This window comes from Castor canadensis, chromosome 8 (assembly GCF_047511655.1).
Source record: "Castor canadensis chromosome 8, mCasCan1.hap1v2, whole genome shotgun sequence".
Classification (NCBI taxonomy): Eukaryota; Metazoa; Chordata; class Mammalia; order Rodentia; family Castoridae; genus Castor; species Castor canadensis.
The window spans coordinates 74,284,848-74,301,983 of NC_133393.1; the positions used below are offsets into that span (position 1 = coordinate 74,284,848).

The following is a 17,136-nucleotide window of genomic DNA, read 5'->3' on the forward strand; positions in this document are numbered from 1 at the left end:
AGGTGCTCTGCTTGAGTCATGGCCTCAGCCCTTTTTGTTTTAATGATTTTTCAGGTAGGGTCTTATGTTCCTCCCTGCCCCAGGTCTGGACTGTGACCCCCTACTTACTCTTTTACTTATGTAGATGCACTACATATCATGCCTAGCTTGTGGTTGAGACTTTTTGCCTGGGCTGGCCTTGAACCACTGTTCTCCAGATTCAGAAAATATTAAAATAATATACTAGTTTGACTAAGAAAAAAATATAGTACAGGAAAAATATATATACTAAATAGAAAAATACAGTATATTGCCAAGTTTAGGAAAAAATGGCAACTTCAGAAATAATTTAAAATAAATAACTAGATGCCATATACATTTAAAGGGTAATAATAGAGGCTTATGTTACTTTCCTATTTACCATATATTCAATATAAGTATTTGTGTTAAATTTCCTGAGTGTGATCATTATATTGTAGTTATATAGAAGAATGCCCTTGTTCCTAGGAGATACATGTCACAGTGTGTAGAGGTAAAATGTCATGATATCTGTGACTGCCTCTCAAATGTGTAAGGAGGGACATAAAAAAGCAAATTGTCCAAATGTTAATAAATGTGAATGCATGTTAAGATAAATGAGTATTCACTATTACTATTCTTGTATCTTTCTGGTAGCATTAAAATTAAAAAATAAAAAGTGGGAAATAAAGCAAAAACTGGAGTATAAACATTATGGATTAAAAGCTTTATTATAAACTAATATTTATTATAAACTAATAAACTAGCCTTTGAACAAGCAAATTATCAAAGGAGAAAAACTGAAAGCCCTAAACCAGAGGATGCTTGACCTCAGTAATAAGGCAATGCAAATTTAAATGACTTGTCAGTGTCCATCTATCATAGGAGCAGAGATACAGAGTGATAATGCCCACTTGTTAATTGGGATGCAGCAAACTGAACAAACTGTTGGAAGGATAGCTTGGTGCCATCTTGTGGTATGTAATCTGGCAGTGTGCTTTTTAATTATAGTAATTTCAATGAACTAAGTCCAATGAGGTAATAAATATGTATGGTCATGCGTACAAGCATGTTCATTGCAGCATTTTCAATAATAGCAAAACATTTAAATGTTCCCCCTTTGGGGTTTAGTTTCACACTCAGTAGATACTGTTTAACTGTTAAACATAGAAGTTGTTAATATATTGAAATAGAACTGTGTCCCTGATCCTTATATTAAAAAATAAAAGCAAGTTAGAGAAAAATATATATTACTGCCCCATTTAAAGTAATATAACTGCATATTATAGACATGATTTTATATATGCCAATATTGTGTAGGTTGTGAAATATGGTTGTGGGAGTATCAAAAAGATAGGAAAAATTATGGGAGAGTGGAGCTGTTACTTTATTTCATATTTTATTTTATTTATTTTTTGGTGGCACTGGGGTTTGAACTCAGGGCTTTGCACTTGCTAGACAGGAACTCTATTGCTTCAGCCACACCTCTAGCCAATTATTTTGTTTTTGAATAGGCTTTTATTTTCTCTGTTTTTTTATTTAAAAAAATTTCTTTTTGGCAGTACTGGGGTTTGAATTCAAGGGCTCAAGTTTGCTAGGCAGGCACTGTACTGCTTGAGCCACTCCTCCAGCCCTGTGTTTGTTAAGTGTTTTTGAGATAGGGTCTTGCGAACTATTTGCCTGGGCTAGCTTTGAACCTCCATCTTCCTGATCTCTTCTGCCTCCCGTGTAGCTAGGATTACAGGCATGAGCCTCTGGTCCCTGTGGTGTGTTTGTGTGTGTGTGTGTGTGTGTGTGTGTGTGTTTAAGGAAGTGAAGATGTCGTGATAGAAAATATAATTGAATTTCACTTAAAAGTCAGAAAGTCTGTACTAATTTTTCCTTTAAAATAACTTCTTTGTATGCTGCTTTGCTAGTATAGTCTATTAACAAAAAATTTGTTAAGAGACTTATTTTGCTCTCGTGTATTTTGTTTTCAGAGCAGTGGAAAGAGCTCAGTGCTAGAAAGCCTAGTGGGGAGGGACCTGCTTCCCAGAGGTACTGGTATTGTCACTCGGAGACCTCTCATTCTGCAGCTGGTCCATGTTTCACCAGAAGATAAACGAAAAACATCAGGAGAAGAAAATGGTAAATTTTAGAATTGGGGATAAAAATTATTTGAAAACACTATTCATTTTTGGTTTTTTCTTAAGATTTTAATTGACTAGACAATTAGAAATTAATGGCAGTAGCAAAATCAGAAGTCTGTGAAGAGAAGTAGTGTGCATCTTCCTTAATGTAAGAAAAGTAATTGTTGTTTTGAAAGGCTATGAGTAAAGTTGTTGGGAATAGTCTCTTTTGAGTAATTCAGCTTTGTAAACTATTGTTAATGGAGGATACACTGAGACACTCATTAGTTATTTTAAAGAAAAGGTTTTATTTTTTCTTGGTGGTACTGGGTATTGAACCCAGGGCACCCCGATCCCTAAGAAAAAGTTTTTAAGTATCTTTTGAAGTGTTTAAAATTTTTTTCTCCTAGTGTGTTTTCTTTTTAATTAAAACAAAATTCATCACCTGAATATTAAAAAAAAATATTCATCACTTGAATATTGTGAATCCCATCTTCTAGTTTGAGATCTATTTTGGATTTTTGTTAGTTACATTCACCCTCTGCCAGAACACCAGAACTTACTCTTCCTATCTCACATTAGCATTGCACCCGTTTACCAGCCCCTCACCCTTTCCCTCCTGCTTCTCCCAGTCTTTGGGCATCAGGAGTCTACTCACAACTTCTGTGAGATCCACTTTTTTACATCTACATGAATGAAATCATGTGTTCTTTCTGTGCCGGCCTCAAACTCATGGTCCTCCTACTTCAGCCTCCTTTATTGCTGGGATTACAGATATGTGCCGCTATTTCTAGCTTCCCTAGTTTTAGCTATTGATTTTTTTTTTTTACTTTGATGTAAAATTTAATTCATTTACATTCTAGTTGAAAATTTTCATTTTAAATAAAATTAAAATGACTGGCTTTTAAATTAGCATTGTTAACTCACTTTCCCTTTTCTGGTCTCACCATATGCCTGCTAATTTTGATCCTTCCCCCCCCCCAGTCTATGAGGAATATTATTTATAGCAAGAGTTTTAATTCTTAAATTATTAGTTTTCACTCTCCTCATACTGAGGTTTACATATTTAACACATAACATTTTACTCTAGCTAAACTGAGTTTGACTGTTTCTTTAATGGGAATAGTAGACCTGGAGTATGAAAACAAGAAAATATGCATTGTTATACATAGTAGGATTTTAAAAATTAAGATACTTTTAAGAAATACTGTGTATGTCAATTTGCAGATTTCAAGTTGCTTATTAAATATTTATTCTATATTAGTCATACTTATTAAATAGCTTCTGCAGCACAGTTCTACATCTGTTTCTCATCTCAAGGTATTGGTTTTCAGTGCAACTTTTTTATGTCTTATATTCTGATTTAAGGTGGGATGATCATATTGACAAAACTGATATTTTAATTTCTCTATCTGATTTTTTCCCCTCATTTATTATAGGAATTATTGGTGGTGATTGCTTCCCATTTTATTTCTTTTGGCAGGGTTGGGTTTTTAATCGGTTACATGCTTACTATGTTCCAGACATCAAGAGCAACACAGGCAGTCTCACCCCACTCATTCACTTAACACTTAGCACAAGCTATCATTTCTTACTTCAACTACAGAGGTAGCCTAACTGTTCTTTTGCTTTATGTTTAAACTGGGGGAGAAAACTTGTCATAGCATCTACTATGATTCTGGAACAGTGACTCTTGAATCACTGAAGCAAGTTAATGTTTTGTAGAGGTTACCAAGTAATATTTTTGGATAGACTGCTAGAAATATATAGGAACCTTTTATCTATATTGTGTATCTTCTTGGTATGTTATTAATCACTTTGCATTTTTGTACTATTTCTTTATTAATAAAATTCTAAACCTTGAATTTACTCATTGTGGGCTAACCTGTGGTTCAGCTTCATATAGAAAATAACATTTTAAAAATTTCATCCCTACTGATTTCATCAAATTTACCAGTTTCCTTAAACTCAGATTTTAAGAAACAGTATGGCAGTAGGTCTCTTTTTTTGTTAGCCTTTTTATTTTCTTCAGTCATTTTGAAAGGGAAGATGTCTCTTAGAAACTATCAGCAGATGTAGCCCATGTTTCCTGAGATGAAACTTTGCTTGTTAGGAAAGGGTATACATCTCAGCTATAGACATGCTATCTCTTTGCTTGTGTGTCCACTGTGTTTTGTTGATATGTATTGATGGGTGTGTCAGCAAATCTGCACGTCTTTACCTGCGTGTATATTTTTCCTGAGCTTGGTGCTTATTTATGTGTGTGTGTAAGTATAATATATATCACACACCCTCCTCCACTTAACATGAAAACTGAGCTATAGAACACAAAATAGATTTCATAAATGTAAGTACTAAATTTCATGTTTTATTCTAGAAGGATTCTTTAGCTTCTCATCAGAGCCACTTTCTTCTGGGGATAAGCAATTCTAGCTTACCATAAGTCACAGTAACCCAGAGGAAGTTAGAAACCATGAAGCAGATGCATATATAGTTTAGGTAAAGGAGTATAACTATCCTTCATCCTGACAATGAGACTAGATGGAGAACCTTTAGCAAACAAAAACAAAATGAAACAAAACAAAAAAACAAGACCCTAGTACCACCAAAAAAAAAAAAAAGCAAAAAAGCAAAACCAAAACCTTTTTATATATATAAATAAAGCCTAAGCCTATAAGGGCTTAGTTATGTAACAGAAGCCTAAGCTGCCAATGATAGGTTAAGAACAGTATATTCTAAGATGAGATGGAGAAGTAAATACATTTTAGATACAGGTCTATCAAAACTGGTTAAGATATTTTAGTGTTTATACAATTTATCAGAAAAAATGTCAATATGTAGATTTATGGTATTCTCAGTTTGCCTCCCCTTGCCAATTTAAAAGAACTTTCCATTAAATTCTTATCAAGAACAAAATTAAACTATGTACTAGAGTGGTATGATTTAGTTTGAACTTTGAACTCCATGTTATCTTTCATATATTTAGAAGAAATAAGTCAGGTTTTTATCAGCTTTCCTTTTAGATGAAATCCAAAAGTGGCATGCTAGTTAAAGGTCAAAATTGTGCTATATATTATACCTCTGAACAATGTACTTGGAAACTTGAAAAAATTATAAAGGTTTACTTGTGGAGAGAAGTTTATGAACTAAAGAAAAGGTTTTTGGTTTTGTTATCTTTCTTAAATACAAATATATATAATGTGTGTGTGTTTTATAGAACAGTGTTTAAAAATCTGGATGTAGTTTGAATTTTTACCCCTACTTCCTTATCCAATTATAAAACCATGTAGTTAGCATCAAAAAGTGGTGAAGAATGAAAGAAGAAAAGGGAGGATTAATCTTTCTGCATAAGATGCTGTGATAACAAGTAGTAGACTCCCTTTGGATTGAGTTCATGAAGGTGAAGAGTTAACTTTCGAAGGTGTTCTATTAAGTTCAATATATATTTCAAGGACCCTTATTAAGGTCAGTCTTGGCTAACAGGGTAAATAGTTGCATATACTTACTAATTCTTACGGTTGTGAAAGATGTGCTTAGTATATTTTGAAAACTGTTTTCTACCAGACAATTTATCTTTTCCCACAGTAGGTTATTGAATCTCTCAGGCAAAAGTTTTAATAGTGGACTAATTTTTAAACATTTAGAATTAGAAACAAAGGTGGTACAATTGTAATGGGAAATTTGTTTTCTTAAAATGTTGAAAAATAAAGCATGGTACACAATATACTTTGCTTATGTTATTTAAAAATATATACATTCCTCTAATTCTAGTTGTAAATTTTGAGTAGCCGAATGCTGTGTGCATTTGAAATGTGATCGTGTTTCTGGACAATGATTTTTTTTTTTAAGTTTAAAATTTTAGGGATAAGCACTAAACTTATCATTCTGTGCTGTTTCTCTTTAACTACAGACCCTGCTACATGGAAAAACTCAAGACACCTTTCTAAAGGTTTCCTTTATCCATTTGTTTTTGGCCCTTCTTTTTCTATTATGCCTGCATGTGTGCTTATGTACTCTTACAGGCTGTGTGCATTTTTTTCTTCCATTTTTATTTGACTGTCCACATCAATTGCAGGTTTTAGTGGTTCTTATTATCTTTTTTGGCATTGCATCAAAATGCAAGCTTTTTTGGTGGTGAATGTATTTTATTTTATTTTTATTTTTATTTTAAAAAATATGCTTGTGAAGCTAGGTCTTTTTACATAAGGTAAATTACAGACACCCCTTTGGTATGTAGTACTGCCTTTGTGAGTTCTGTTCACCTAGATTACTCCAGTCCTCCAATGAGACTTCTTGGAAGAAGGTACTAAGCTTCAAGTAGGTGAGCATTTTACTTGCAAAAAAAAGGATCCAGTTTTATTTACCTTTATTCCACCAAAGAAATGATCCACCTTTTCCTTGAAAAATATTTACATTAATATCTTACCATCATTTTTATTTTGATTTCAGGTGGCTGATATGCATTATTCAATACTCTTATTAATCATTAAGATATTTTAAACTTCTCTGAATTTGGCAAAGGCAAAATAGCTGTGCTTGGGAGAGGTAAAGTTAGATTACCTTTCTACAATTAAACATTTCTAGTTTCTCTGGGTAAAACAACAAAACTTGCTTTTCAAATTTTCTAATACTACTTCACAGTACAGGTGGTGAATATATTTTCCTTTTTTCAGCAAGTGCAGGAGAAACAGACCTATGATTGAAACTAATGGAGAGTGTCAACTCCATACAGTGCATATACCAGGGATTTTTTTTTTTTCTTTTCCCATTTCATTTCTTTCCTACCTCCAATTCCAAGGGAAACATAGCCTTGACCTTGGGGGGAAATCTTGAAACTGTACAATATAGCTAGTTCCATACTACTGAGGAACCTTTTTATGGTGGGTGTTGAGAAGTGGGACTGGGGTTTTTAACTTAGCACTTCATGCTTACAAAGCAGGTACACTACCACTTGAGACATACCTCCAGCCCATTTTGCTGTGGTTCTTTTGGAGATGGGGTTTTGCTATTTGCCTGTGTGGCCTTGAACCAAGATCCTCCCTATCACAGTCTCCCAAGTAGCTAGAATTATAGCTGTGAGTCACGCATGGGTACCCAGCAAGAGAGCTCTTTTAAAAGAGCAGCAAGTTATGACTGTATATAGGTAGCACAAGGAAACCACTTAAATAAACCAACAAAACTGAAAAATTAGCTATTTCATTCGCGAATTACAAATTTTTACCTTGTGTAATATGTACAAATCTGTTATATATGCTTTTTGCCTTACTCAGTGGGATTCTTAATTTTTCTTCTTAGCCATTAACTTAATTATTTTAATCAGGTAGACTAACTTGATATAAAAGATGTTTAAAGAATTTACCTTTTAGTGTAATATAATTAAAAAATAGTGAACCCTTTTATCTGTAAAATCTAGATTTCAGATGGTGGGAAGATGTGAGCAACTACCTGAAGTTAGCCATGTTTTTGAAATACATGACACAATTTTTTAAATGTGAAATGTATAATTTAGCAGATCTTAGAACATTTGTTAACTGTAGTTAGTGGCAAAATAGGAATAATGATTTATTGCAATGCCTTTTTGAATTCCTAATTAACCATAAAAAGTAATTTCCATAGTTTCCAATAAAAAAGTTTTTCTTTTTCTAGGAGTAGAAGCAGAAGAATGGGGTAAATTTCTTCACACCAAAAATAAGGTAATCAAGAATACAATGAAGAAACAACATGTTTGAAAATAATACTTTGTAATAGTAGTAGATAATTTAGCTTCTCATCATTGGCAATGTGTGATGTTATTTTGAAGTAACTATTCCTTGAAACAGTAACATTTCTAACCACATTAGTTTATTTGGTAAATAAACTTTAAATTGAATCTGCTTCTCTGTAATATGGAGATACTTAAGTGTTGTAAGACCAAGCAACTTTGAACATCTCAAAAACTATGAGTCCTTGGCTCAGAAAATACATACATACATTTGAATTTGTTTCCTAATGCTCTGAAAGAAATCCGTAGACATTGTTGAAATGTGTGGATTCCCCTGGCCCCCACTTAAGAACTTTTGATTTTAATTTGAATATTGTGGCTTTTGTTTTAATAATTTTTAGCTCTACACAGATTTTGATGAAATTCGACAAGAAATTGAAAATGAAACAGAAAGAATTTCAGGAAATAATAAGGTAGGCATCTTTTTGACCTAGAAGACATAAACATTGGTAAATATATAATTGAGGATTTTCTGTACATAATATATGAAGGACATTGTAAATTCATAATCTTGATCTTTGAAACAAATGGAGTATTTTCACAAACATATAAAAACTTTGCTTAAAAATTCATTTTAGCACTGGCATGTTGGCACACACTTGTAATCCTGGCACTCAGGAAGTAGAGGCAGGAGGCCAGCCTGGGCTACACAGTGAGACTGTGTCTCAAAAAACCAAGGGATGGAGTGTGACTCAGTGGGTAGAGCACTTGCTTAGCATGTGTAAGTCCTTGAGTGTGATCCCCAGCACCATGGGGGAAAAAAAAGCAAATCAACCAACCAAACAAAAAAACCTTTGTTTCTTAGGACTTTAATTTATGTCATGTTTCATTTATATATTTTTTCCCTTTTCTTTTTTTGGGTAGTACTGGAGTTTGAACTCAGGGCCTTGTACTTGCTATGTAGGCATTCTACCACTTGAGCTGTCTCTCAAGCCCTTTTAGGTTATTTTTCAGATAGGGTCTCACTTTTTGCCCAGGCCAGCCTGGAACCATGATTCTGCACCACTGACAGAACACACCTGGCCTGGCTTGTTTTTTGAGAGGGGTCTTGTGAAGTTTTTTGCCCTGACTGGCCTCATACTGTGATCCTCCTGATCTCTATCTCCCGAGTAGATGGAGGCATGAGCCATTGTACCTGGCTTATCTTTTTTTCTTGATCCTGTCATGTACACTGCATTTTGTTTTATAATTAGTCTATCTAGTGAGCTGTAGTGAGTACTTCTTTCTTTCTTTCTTTTTTTTTAAAGCAGTATTGAGGTTTAAACTCAGGGCTTTCAAGGCAGGTCCTCTACCACTGGGGTCACCACTGCAACACAAGATACCTTTATCTGATGGACTAATTGTACTCCAACTCAGGAAGCGTTATATAACTTATAAGATACATGTATTTTGAGCTGGAGGAGTGGCTCAAGTAGTAGAGTGCCTGCCTAGCAAGCTTGAGGCCCTGAGTTCAAACTCCAGTACCGCAAAAAAAAAAAAAAGATACATGTATTTTGAAGAGCTATTTTTTCTTACCTAAATAATGCAAAGTTTACTTTTTAAAACAAAGTTTTTTTTAAAGTCAAAAAGTAAAACATTAACAACTGATTGCTTTCTTATTTTCTAAGATTGTGAGAATTTAAATTAAGTATCTAAAATATATTGATTTTAACACCAGGCACTATCACCACCTTTCTTAAATCCTTTTTTATCTCCTTTCTTTATTTCTATTGTTTTTCTGTTTCTTTTCTTTTCAGTTTTACTTCTACTCTGTATTATCCAGAGGCACATTTATTCCAAGTGGGCCCTAGCTAGTACTAATATTCAAAACATTTTTATTGAGCCCTGCATCTATCAGATACTGTGTTGATGGAGTTAATTCCTGACAGACACTTTGTAGCCCTGTTAAGTTTTTATGCTGCTCATGACATTTGTCTCTTTTAATGATTGTGTTTTTGTTCATTATTTAAGTCTAAGGTGATAACCTTTGAGTTACTGCTACTGTTGCCATACTTCCCTGAATTTCTAGTACCATGTTGCATAGAAGAGGTAGAACAAGGGGCCAGAAACTAGATTATATCAGGGATAACTTTGGTTATGGGATATTATTAATCGTAACACTAATCTGAATTTCCTTTCTTGCAATCTTTATGTATTTAGTCAACTCAGCATCTGATAGACACAGTGTTAGAAAGAGCGTATGAGATTGGTGATTCAGAAATGAAAGGTTTTAATTATACTAAAATGTCATGAAAGATCAAGTTCATATGCCTATAATACCTTATGCTGAGGTATAATTTGCTTACCTTGTAGGTTTTCATACACAGCGTCTAAAACATGAAAAGTCTGCCAACCTCAAATCATGAAAAATATGTTCTTTCCTAAGTCATGTCCGTAATGAAATACATACTATGAACTTATGTAATTTTGTATGTTTGAATAGATAAATGATTTCATATGCCTAACATAAAGCCCTGAAGGAGTTAAACCAGTTTTAAGATTGTAGTTGTAAATGTATGTAGGCAATGCTTTTGAATTGTACATAATAGGAGAATACTATGGCAATAAAGATCCTGAGGAACAGTATAACCTGGGTGTGTCAGATGATGACATCTAATGACTTTGGAACCTTAGTTATTTAAAACAGAAAAATAGTTCAGGGTAATCTAATGTAGCAAATGTAATTGTTTAGGGAACTCAGAGTAAAGAATGTTCCAAGACAGCTTCCTGGGAAGTAAGACTTTTCAGTGGGTTAATGAAGGAAAATGTAATGTGTCTTAACTAGATAAGATGACATATTAAAGGATGAAGAAGAGATTGTACAAAGACAGGGTATGACCATTTCCTAAGTGTCCTTTTACATGTTACTGACTCAGTCCTAAGGCCAGTGGTGAAGAAATAATCTTAGTCTATGGAAGAAAAAGTACAGGTATACCTATTCATATTCTTACCATTTGAATTTAGGAATCTAAAAATTTAGATAAAGTGTCTGAGAAAACTCTTAATATACATACTCTTGCCACTTGATAATCAAAGATCAGGAACCAAATTGATTTGAACAGTTTCTTACTTTCTCAACTCAGGAACATCATAAGTTTGGATAGTGAGGAATAAATTCTTATTTTGTTCATTACTAAGTCTATTAAACATGTTTAAGAAATGGAACATGTATAGAATCAAGAGAAAAGAAGGGCTCAAGTGGTAGAGTTCCTGCTTAGCAAGCTTGAACTCCAGAGTTCAAACCCCAGTAACAACAAAAAACAAAAGTCCAAAAAAAGATCATAATAAAATTTTGGGCTGGAGGCATGGCTCAAGCAACAGAGCACCTGCTTAGCAAGCATGAAGTCCTGAGTTCAAACCCCAGTACTGCAAAAAAAAAAAGAAAAAAAAAAGGGTGGGGAGAGTGAAATAATACAGAGAAAATAAATTGTGTGAATTTTGTTTATAATTATAAATAATATCATTGTTTACCTATTGTGTATCTGGCTGTATTTCATTAGGAATGCTTTAGGAATAATACTTAGTGTAATTGAACAGTTTTAGGAATCATGGCTTATTTAATTTATACTTAAAAGCATCTAAAGTGTCCTTAAAAATGAAATTTATTTTAGCATTTCTTCATTGACATTTTAATATGATTTTAATATATTTTAAAACTTATTTTTAGGGAGTAAGCCCTGAACCAATTCATCTTAAGATTTTTTCACCCAATGTTGTCAATCTGACACTTGTGGATTTACCAGGAATGACCAAGGTGAGGAATAGTTATTCATTGTGGATTTAATCATGTTTTCATTTAAACAAATGTGGTTTTTTAAAAAAGGTGGTTTTTCTTTAACCCCAAATGAGAAGAATCAGCTGCCTTTTGCAATCACACTTGTATAGTACTTGATATAGCTGAGCCCTTCTGTCTCCTTGAGACCCTTTCTTTACTTGGTTTCTACAGTTATATTTCATATTTCACTAGCCACTCACTTTTAATCTCTTTTATTGGTTTCTTCTTATTTCTTTAAGGTCTAAACCGTGAGTGTCCTCAGGCTCAGTCTTTGGGCCTCTTGTTGTCTTTAGGAACACTTCACCCCATGATAAGCCTATCAAATTTTAGTTTTTAAATACATGAATTTCTGTATGTCGTTACATTCAGATAGCGCCAGACCTGTGTATCCACCAAATATTATCCACTTTTGGCATATATACTTCAATATCTAGTAGGCATTTCAAACTTGATGTATCTAATGACAAGTTCCTGACCGGTCCTTCAACTAGACTTACTCCTTTTATAGTCTTCACCATCTCAATAAATGGCAACTCATTTCTACCAATTGCTTATTCAATAAGTTTATAGTCATCCTTGACACTTCTGTATCCCTCATTCCTCTTCCTGTTAGCAAAATCTTCCTGGCTTTCCTTACCTTTCTAATACATCCAAAACTCTGCAACCTCTTACAGATTCATAGCTGAGCCAACCACTGTCATTTCACCTGAATTAGTGTAATAATCATAGGATAAATAACAGGTCTTCCTCATCTGTTCTTAATTAAGCAACTACAGTGAGTCTATAAAGTGAAATTAGATTGTATCATTTCTTGGCTCAAAATCTCTGCAGTGCTTCCCATTTCACTGAAAGTACAAGCCTAAGTTCTTATAGAGATCTAAAGTATCTACTTGATATGTCCCCATTATTCTCCTAATATCTGCTCAAGCTTCCTACCTTTATTACTCACTCAGCCTAGCAGATACCTGTATTTACCTCTCTCTCATTGCCTTTACTTTCTGCTTAGTCTCTCAGATGTCATACTCTCAGTAAGGTCTTCCTTGATTATTCTATTTGAAAGCATAATCTAATTTAAAACAATAATTTTAAAAACATAGTCTCTAAAGTCATTCCCTAGCCTCTTGTTCTGCATTCTGCATTGTTTTTTCTATAGACCTTTCTACCACCTGAATAGTATATGAATATGTGTATGTGTGTACACATACACATGAATATATATATATATTCATTGATTCTGCTTCTTATCATTAATAAATAAGCTTTAGGAAGGCAGGAAGTTTGGTTTTCTTTAAATTCATTACTGTAACAAAATCTGACAGATAGAAGAATGCCTGAAATGTAGTAGGCTTCCAGTTAACATGTGATGAATGAATGAGTGAATTTGTCTCTAGGAAGTTAATACTGATCAGTCCTTAACATAGGATTGTGTTCAGTAAACATTTATGCAGAAGTAAACTTTTGATATTTGCAAGCATTACATTTTGAGACTTTCGACCTTAACAAATTCACCAATACCACTGTAATATATTATTAATTTCTTTAACTATTTGTAAATGGAGAAATATCTATTTTCTGTGGATTAAATGGGGGAAAAAGCTGAGTTGATTTTTATTATTAGTTTCTTGCTTATTTCTTTGGTTTAGGTGCCTGTAGGTGATCAACCTAAGGATATTGAGCTTCAAATCAGAGAGCTCATTCTTCGATTCATCAGTAATCCCAATTCCATTATCCTTGCTGTCACTGCTGCTAATACAGATATGGCAACATCAGAGGCACTTAAAATTTCAAGAGAGGTAGATCCAGATGGTAAGGACAAATGATGGTAAATCTACCCTAAAGAAAGGAAAATTGACTTTTAAAAGTAATATCTCTTATTAATACAGATTTTAAAAATAATGCTTTCCTACTTTGTTTATAATTTCAGATAGAAATTCTGATGAAAAATGGTTAAATTGGTAAACAGGGTAGGCAAAAAAACTTCACAAAACATGTATTTGTGATAATTACCTAATGTTTGCATAATAAAATGGCTTTGAAAAAGTTTCTGTTTTGTGCAAATAAAACAATGTAGGTTTTTGAATGGCCAAGTTTTATTTATTTATTTATTTTTAAATTTATTCACATGTGCATACATTGTTTGGGCCATTTCTTACCCCTCCCCCTCCCCCTCCCCACCCCACCCCCATTGCTTCCAGGCAGAACCTGTTCTGCCCTTATCTCTAATTTTGTTGAAGAGAAAACACAAGCAATAATAAGAAAGACAATGCGTTTTTGCTAGTTGAGATAAGGATAGCTATACAGAGAGATTCCTAGCATTGCTTGCATGTACAAATGTGTTACAACCCAAGTTGATTCATATCTAACTGACCTTTTCACTAGTTCCTGATCCCCTTCTCATATTGACATCTTTCGCTTTAAGGTTTCAGTATTAGTTCCTCTGCAGTGGGGACATCAAATACTTTCATGTTTTGGGTTTCTTACCTATCCCCTTACTTCCCACATGTGCTCTCCCCTTATCATGTGACTCAAGTCCAACCTGAATGGCCAAGTTTTAAAAATAAATAACTCATAGTAGGCAATCATTGTAGATTATTATGGTACAAGAAAGAATTATGATATCTCCATTCTACAGAGATAGATGACATTTAGGCATGGTCAAGGCACAGGGCATTTGTAGAAATAAAGGTAAAATCCTTTTATGAACCATTCATAACCCCAAGAATTAGTTCATACTGTTGGCCAGTGATACTCGACTTATATTGTAGGGACATCTCATAGTCCACATAAAATGGCTAGCTTATATTTAAGTGGCTCTTGTTGCTCTTCATGTTTGCCCCATAAAGAAACCAATTATTTTCACTTGAGTATTTAGAGAGTCTTAAGGCTGTATCATATTTTTCTTTTCCTGCTTTGAAGAAGAATTTCAAATAAAATCTGATAGGAAATGTTAATGCTAAGATTGCTAATTAAAATTCTTATAAGCAGAGTAATTTTAAGTTTTTAAGTAAACTTTTTTACTATATGAGTAATGTCCATTTCAGTTAGATTAAAAGACCTGACTTAACTGTTAAGCATTTTATATGTATTCTTTCAATTGATCCTTGACCATAGGGGTTAGGGGTGTAGCTAGATCATTGTCAGAGTGTGAGGTCCTCAATTCCCCAGGAGCAAAAAATTTTGAAAATTGATCCTTAAGCCATAAATATGGATACGCTTTTGGTATTATAGTCTTAATCTGGTAATATATTAAGGAAATAATCCAACCCGGTATTATTTATGGTATCAAAAATTTAGAAGCAATTTAATATGGCTAGCAATAAGTAAATTATGATGTTAAAATAGGAAATAATTTAAAGGGATGATTTTATAGATTTGGAGAAATATAGAAAAATGTTTATAATTGAAAAATGCCCTATGTAAAACTGTAGAACAGCTGTAACTTTTATATTAATGGTAGGAATGGTGTAGCTACTTTGGGAAATACTGTGGGAATTTTTTAGAAAGTTAAATCAGCAATCCTATTTCTATGTATTTACCCATGTTAAATATTCATATAAAAATCTGTATGTATCCAGGTGTGGTGGCACACATCTATAATCTCAGCACTCTGGGTGCTGAGGCAGGAGGAGGATCATGTGTTCAAGGCCACCACCCTAGGCTACATAGGGAGACCCTGTCTCAAGAAAGACAAATCAAACCAAACCAAAAACCCTGTTTGCAAATGTCTATAGCAACTTTACCTGGTTTTACGAAAGCTAGAAACAATTCCAGTGTTTCTTAAGTGGGGAATGTATAACCAAACTATGGTACCTCCATACAATGGAATACTACTTGGCAATAAAAAGAGCTGAATTATTTGATATTACAACATGGATGGCTTTCAGATGCATTATACTAATGAAAGATGCCAGACTGAAAAGGCTATGTATGGTATGATTCCATTTTTATAACTTTCTAGAAAAGGCAAAACTAGGACTAGAAAACGTTAGACTGTTTAGCACAAGAAAATTTGTGGAGCTGGGTGGGCAATGGATCTCTTCTGTTTTGAGGTAGTAGTGATACATGTGTTTGCAACTGTCAAAAATAATAGAAGTGGGGGTTAGGACTGTAGCTCAGTGCTATAGTTGCTTCTTAGCATGCTTGAAGCCCTGGGTTTGATCACTAGTACTGCCAAAAACAAAACAAAGCAAACAATCCCCAAAAAAATGTATACCAAAAAAGTTAATTTTAAACAAATGTTAAAAATGCTTAGAAAAAGATTAGCTCTAAAAGGTAATTAAAAAAAATCACATATGAAAACTTTTTAAAAAAAGTTTTAGCAAAGATTTATTTTAGTGTAATAGAATAAAGTATAGACAAGGTGGGGGGTGGGGAGAGAAAGAAAGAAACATTTCCTGTTCCCCATGCAGGAAATGGGAGCAGAGACTCTAAAAACATTTTTTAACATTTTTAAAATTAGTTTTTAGGGCTGGCGGCATGATTCAAGTAGTAGAGCACCTGCCTAGCAAGAGTGAGGCCCTAAGTTCAAACCCCAGTACTGCAAAAAAGAAAAAGGTATTTGTAAGCAAAGGTTAGAAAAGTATTACCAAAGTGATAAAAGAGGTAATGTGTTAGGCATAATTATAAATGAAAGATTTTCTTCTACTAATACTTAAGGGGTTTATTTAATGGATCATTTTCTTTCTTTTCATATTCACCAGGTCGAAGAACCCTAGCTGTAATCACTAAACTTGATCTCATGGATGCGGGTACTGATGCCATGGATGTATTGATGGGAAGGGTTATTCCAGTCAAACTTGGAATAATTGGAGTAGTTAACAGGTTAGCAATCAAAAATGAGATAAGAATTATAGCATTTTCATTGCAAAGTCTGAATTTCTAAAAGTCAGTCTGAAATGTAACACTATTGTATTTTTCTCATTTCTACTATGATGGTGGCATTGCTGAAGAATTCATCGCTTAAAGAGAGATAAGAGACAAAGTAAAGCCTCTCAGATATTTTTAATGGAAAATATTTCTAAAGTAAGCAATGCTACAAAATGGAATATACTTTAATAGCCATGCTTTAATTCTTGCCTGTTATTTAAGCTATGTGTGAGAAGGGCACTGGGTAATGGAAAAAAAACACATTCTCTAATTTGTACCCAATCAAGATAGTTTAAGGTGGTAGGTTTAAAATCTAGATTAGTTTAACCCCCACCATTCGTGATGCTGTGTAATTGCCAGGATATAAGTTGAAGAAATGCTATTAAATCCTAATTATAAATAGCTGGTATGAGCTGGGTGCTAGTGGCTCACGCCTGTAATCTTAGCTACTTAGGAGGCAGAGATCAGGAGGAACGTGGTTTGAAGCCAGCCTGGGCAAATGGTTCAAGAGACCCTATCTCGAAAGAAACCATTCCAAAAATGGCTTTGAGGAGTGGCTTAAGGTGTAGGCCCTGAGTTCAAACCCCAGTACTGCAATAAAAACCAAAAACCAAACAAACAAAAAAACAACAAAAAAACCAAAGCTGGTA

General features: G+C 33.7%; 1 protein-coding gene across 10 annotated transcripts in view; it reads left to right on the forward strand.

The window, feature by feature from the left end:
• Dnm1l (dynamin 1 like) overlaps window positions 1–17,136 on the forward strand; it is a 46,498-nt gene that overhangs the window by 11,577 nt on the left and 17,785 nt on the right. For 4 of the 10 annotated variants that reach the window (XM_074083101.1, XM_020167952.2, XM_074083105.1 and 1 more), the window contains exons 2-8: window positions 1,977–2,124; window positions 6,016–6,054; window positions 7,752–7,798; window positions 8,208–8,279; window positions 11,513–11,599; window positions 13,264–13,426; window positions 16,321–16,441. In XM_074083101.1, the coding sequence (XP_073939202.1) occupies window positions 1,977–2,124; window positions 6,016–6,054; window positions 7,752–7,798; window positions 8,208–8,279; window positions 11,513–11,599; window positions 13,264–13,426; window positions 16,321–16,441 (677 nt within the window). Of the gene's footprint in view, window positions 1–1,976; window positions 2,125–6,015; window positions 6,055–6,580; window positions 6,651–7,751; window positions 7,799–8,207; window positions 8,280–11,512; window positions 11,600–13,263; window positions 13,427–16,320; window positions 16,442–17,136 lie in introns of those variants that run through there. The other 6 variants (XM_074083102.1, XM_074083103.1, XM_074083107.1 and 3 more) reach the window with 3 other exon arrangements.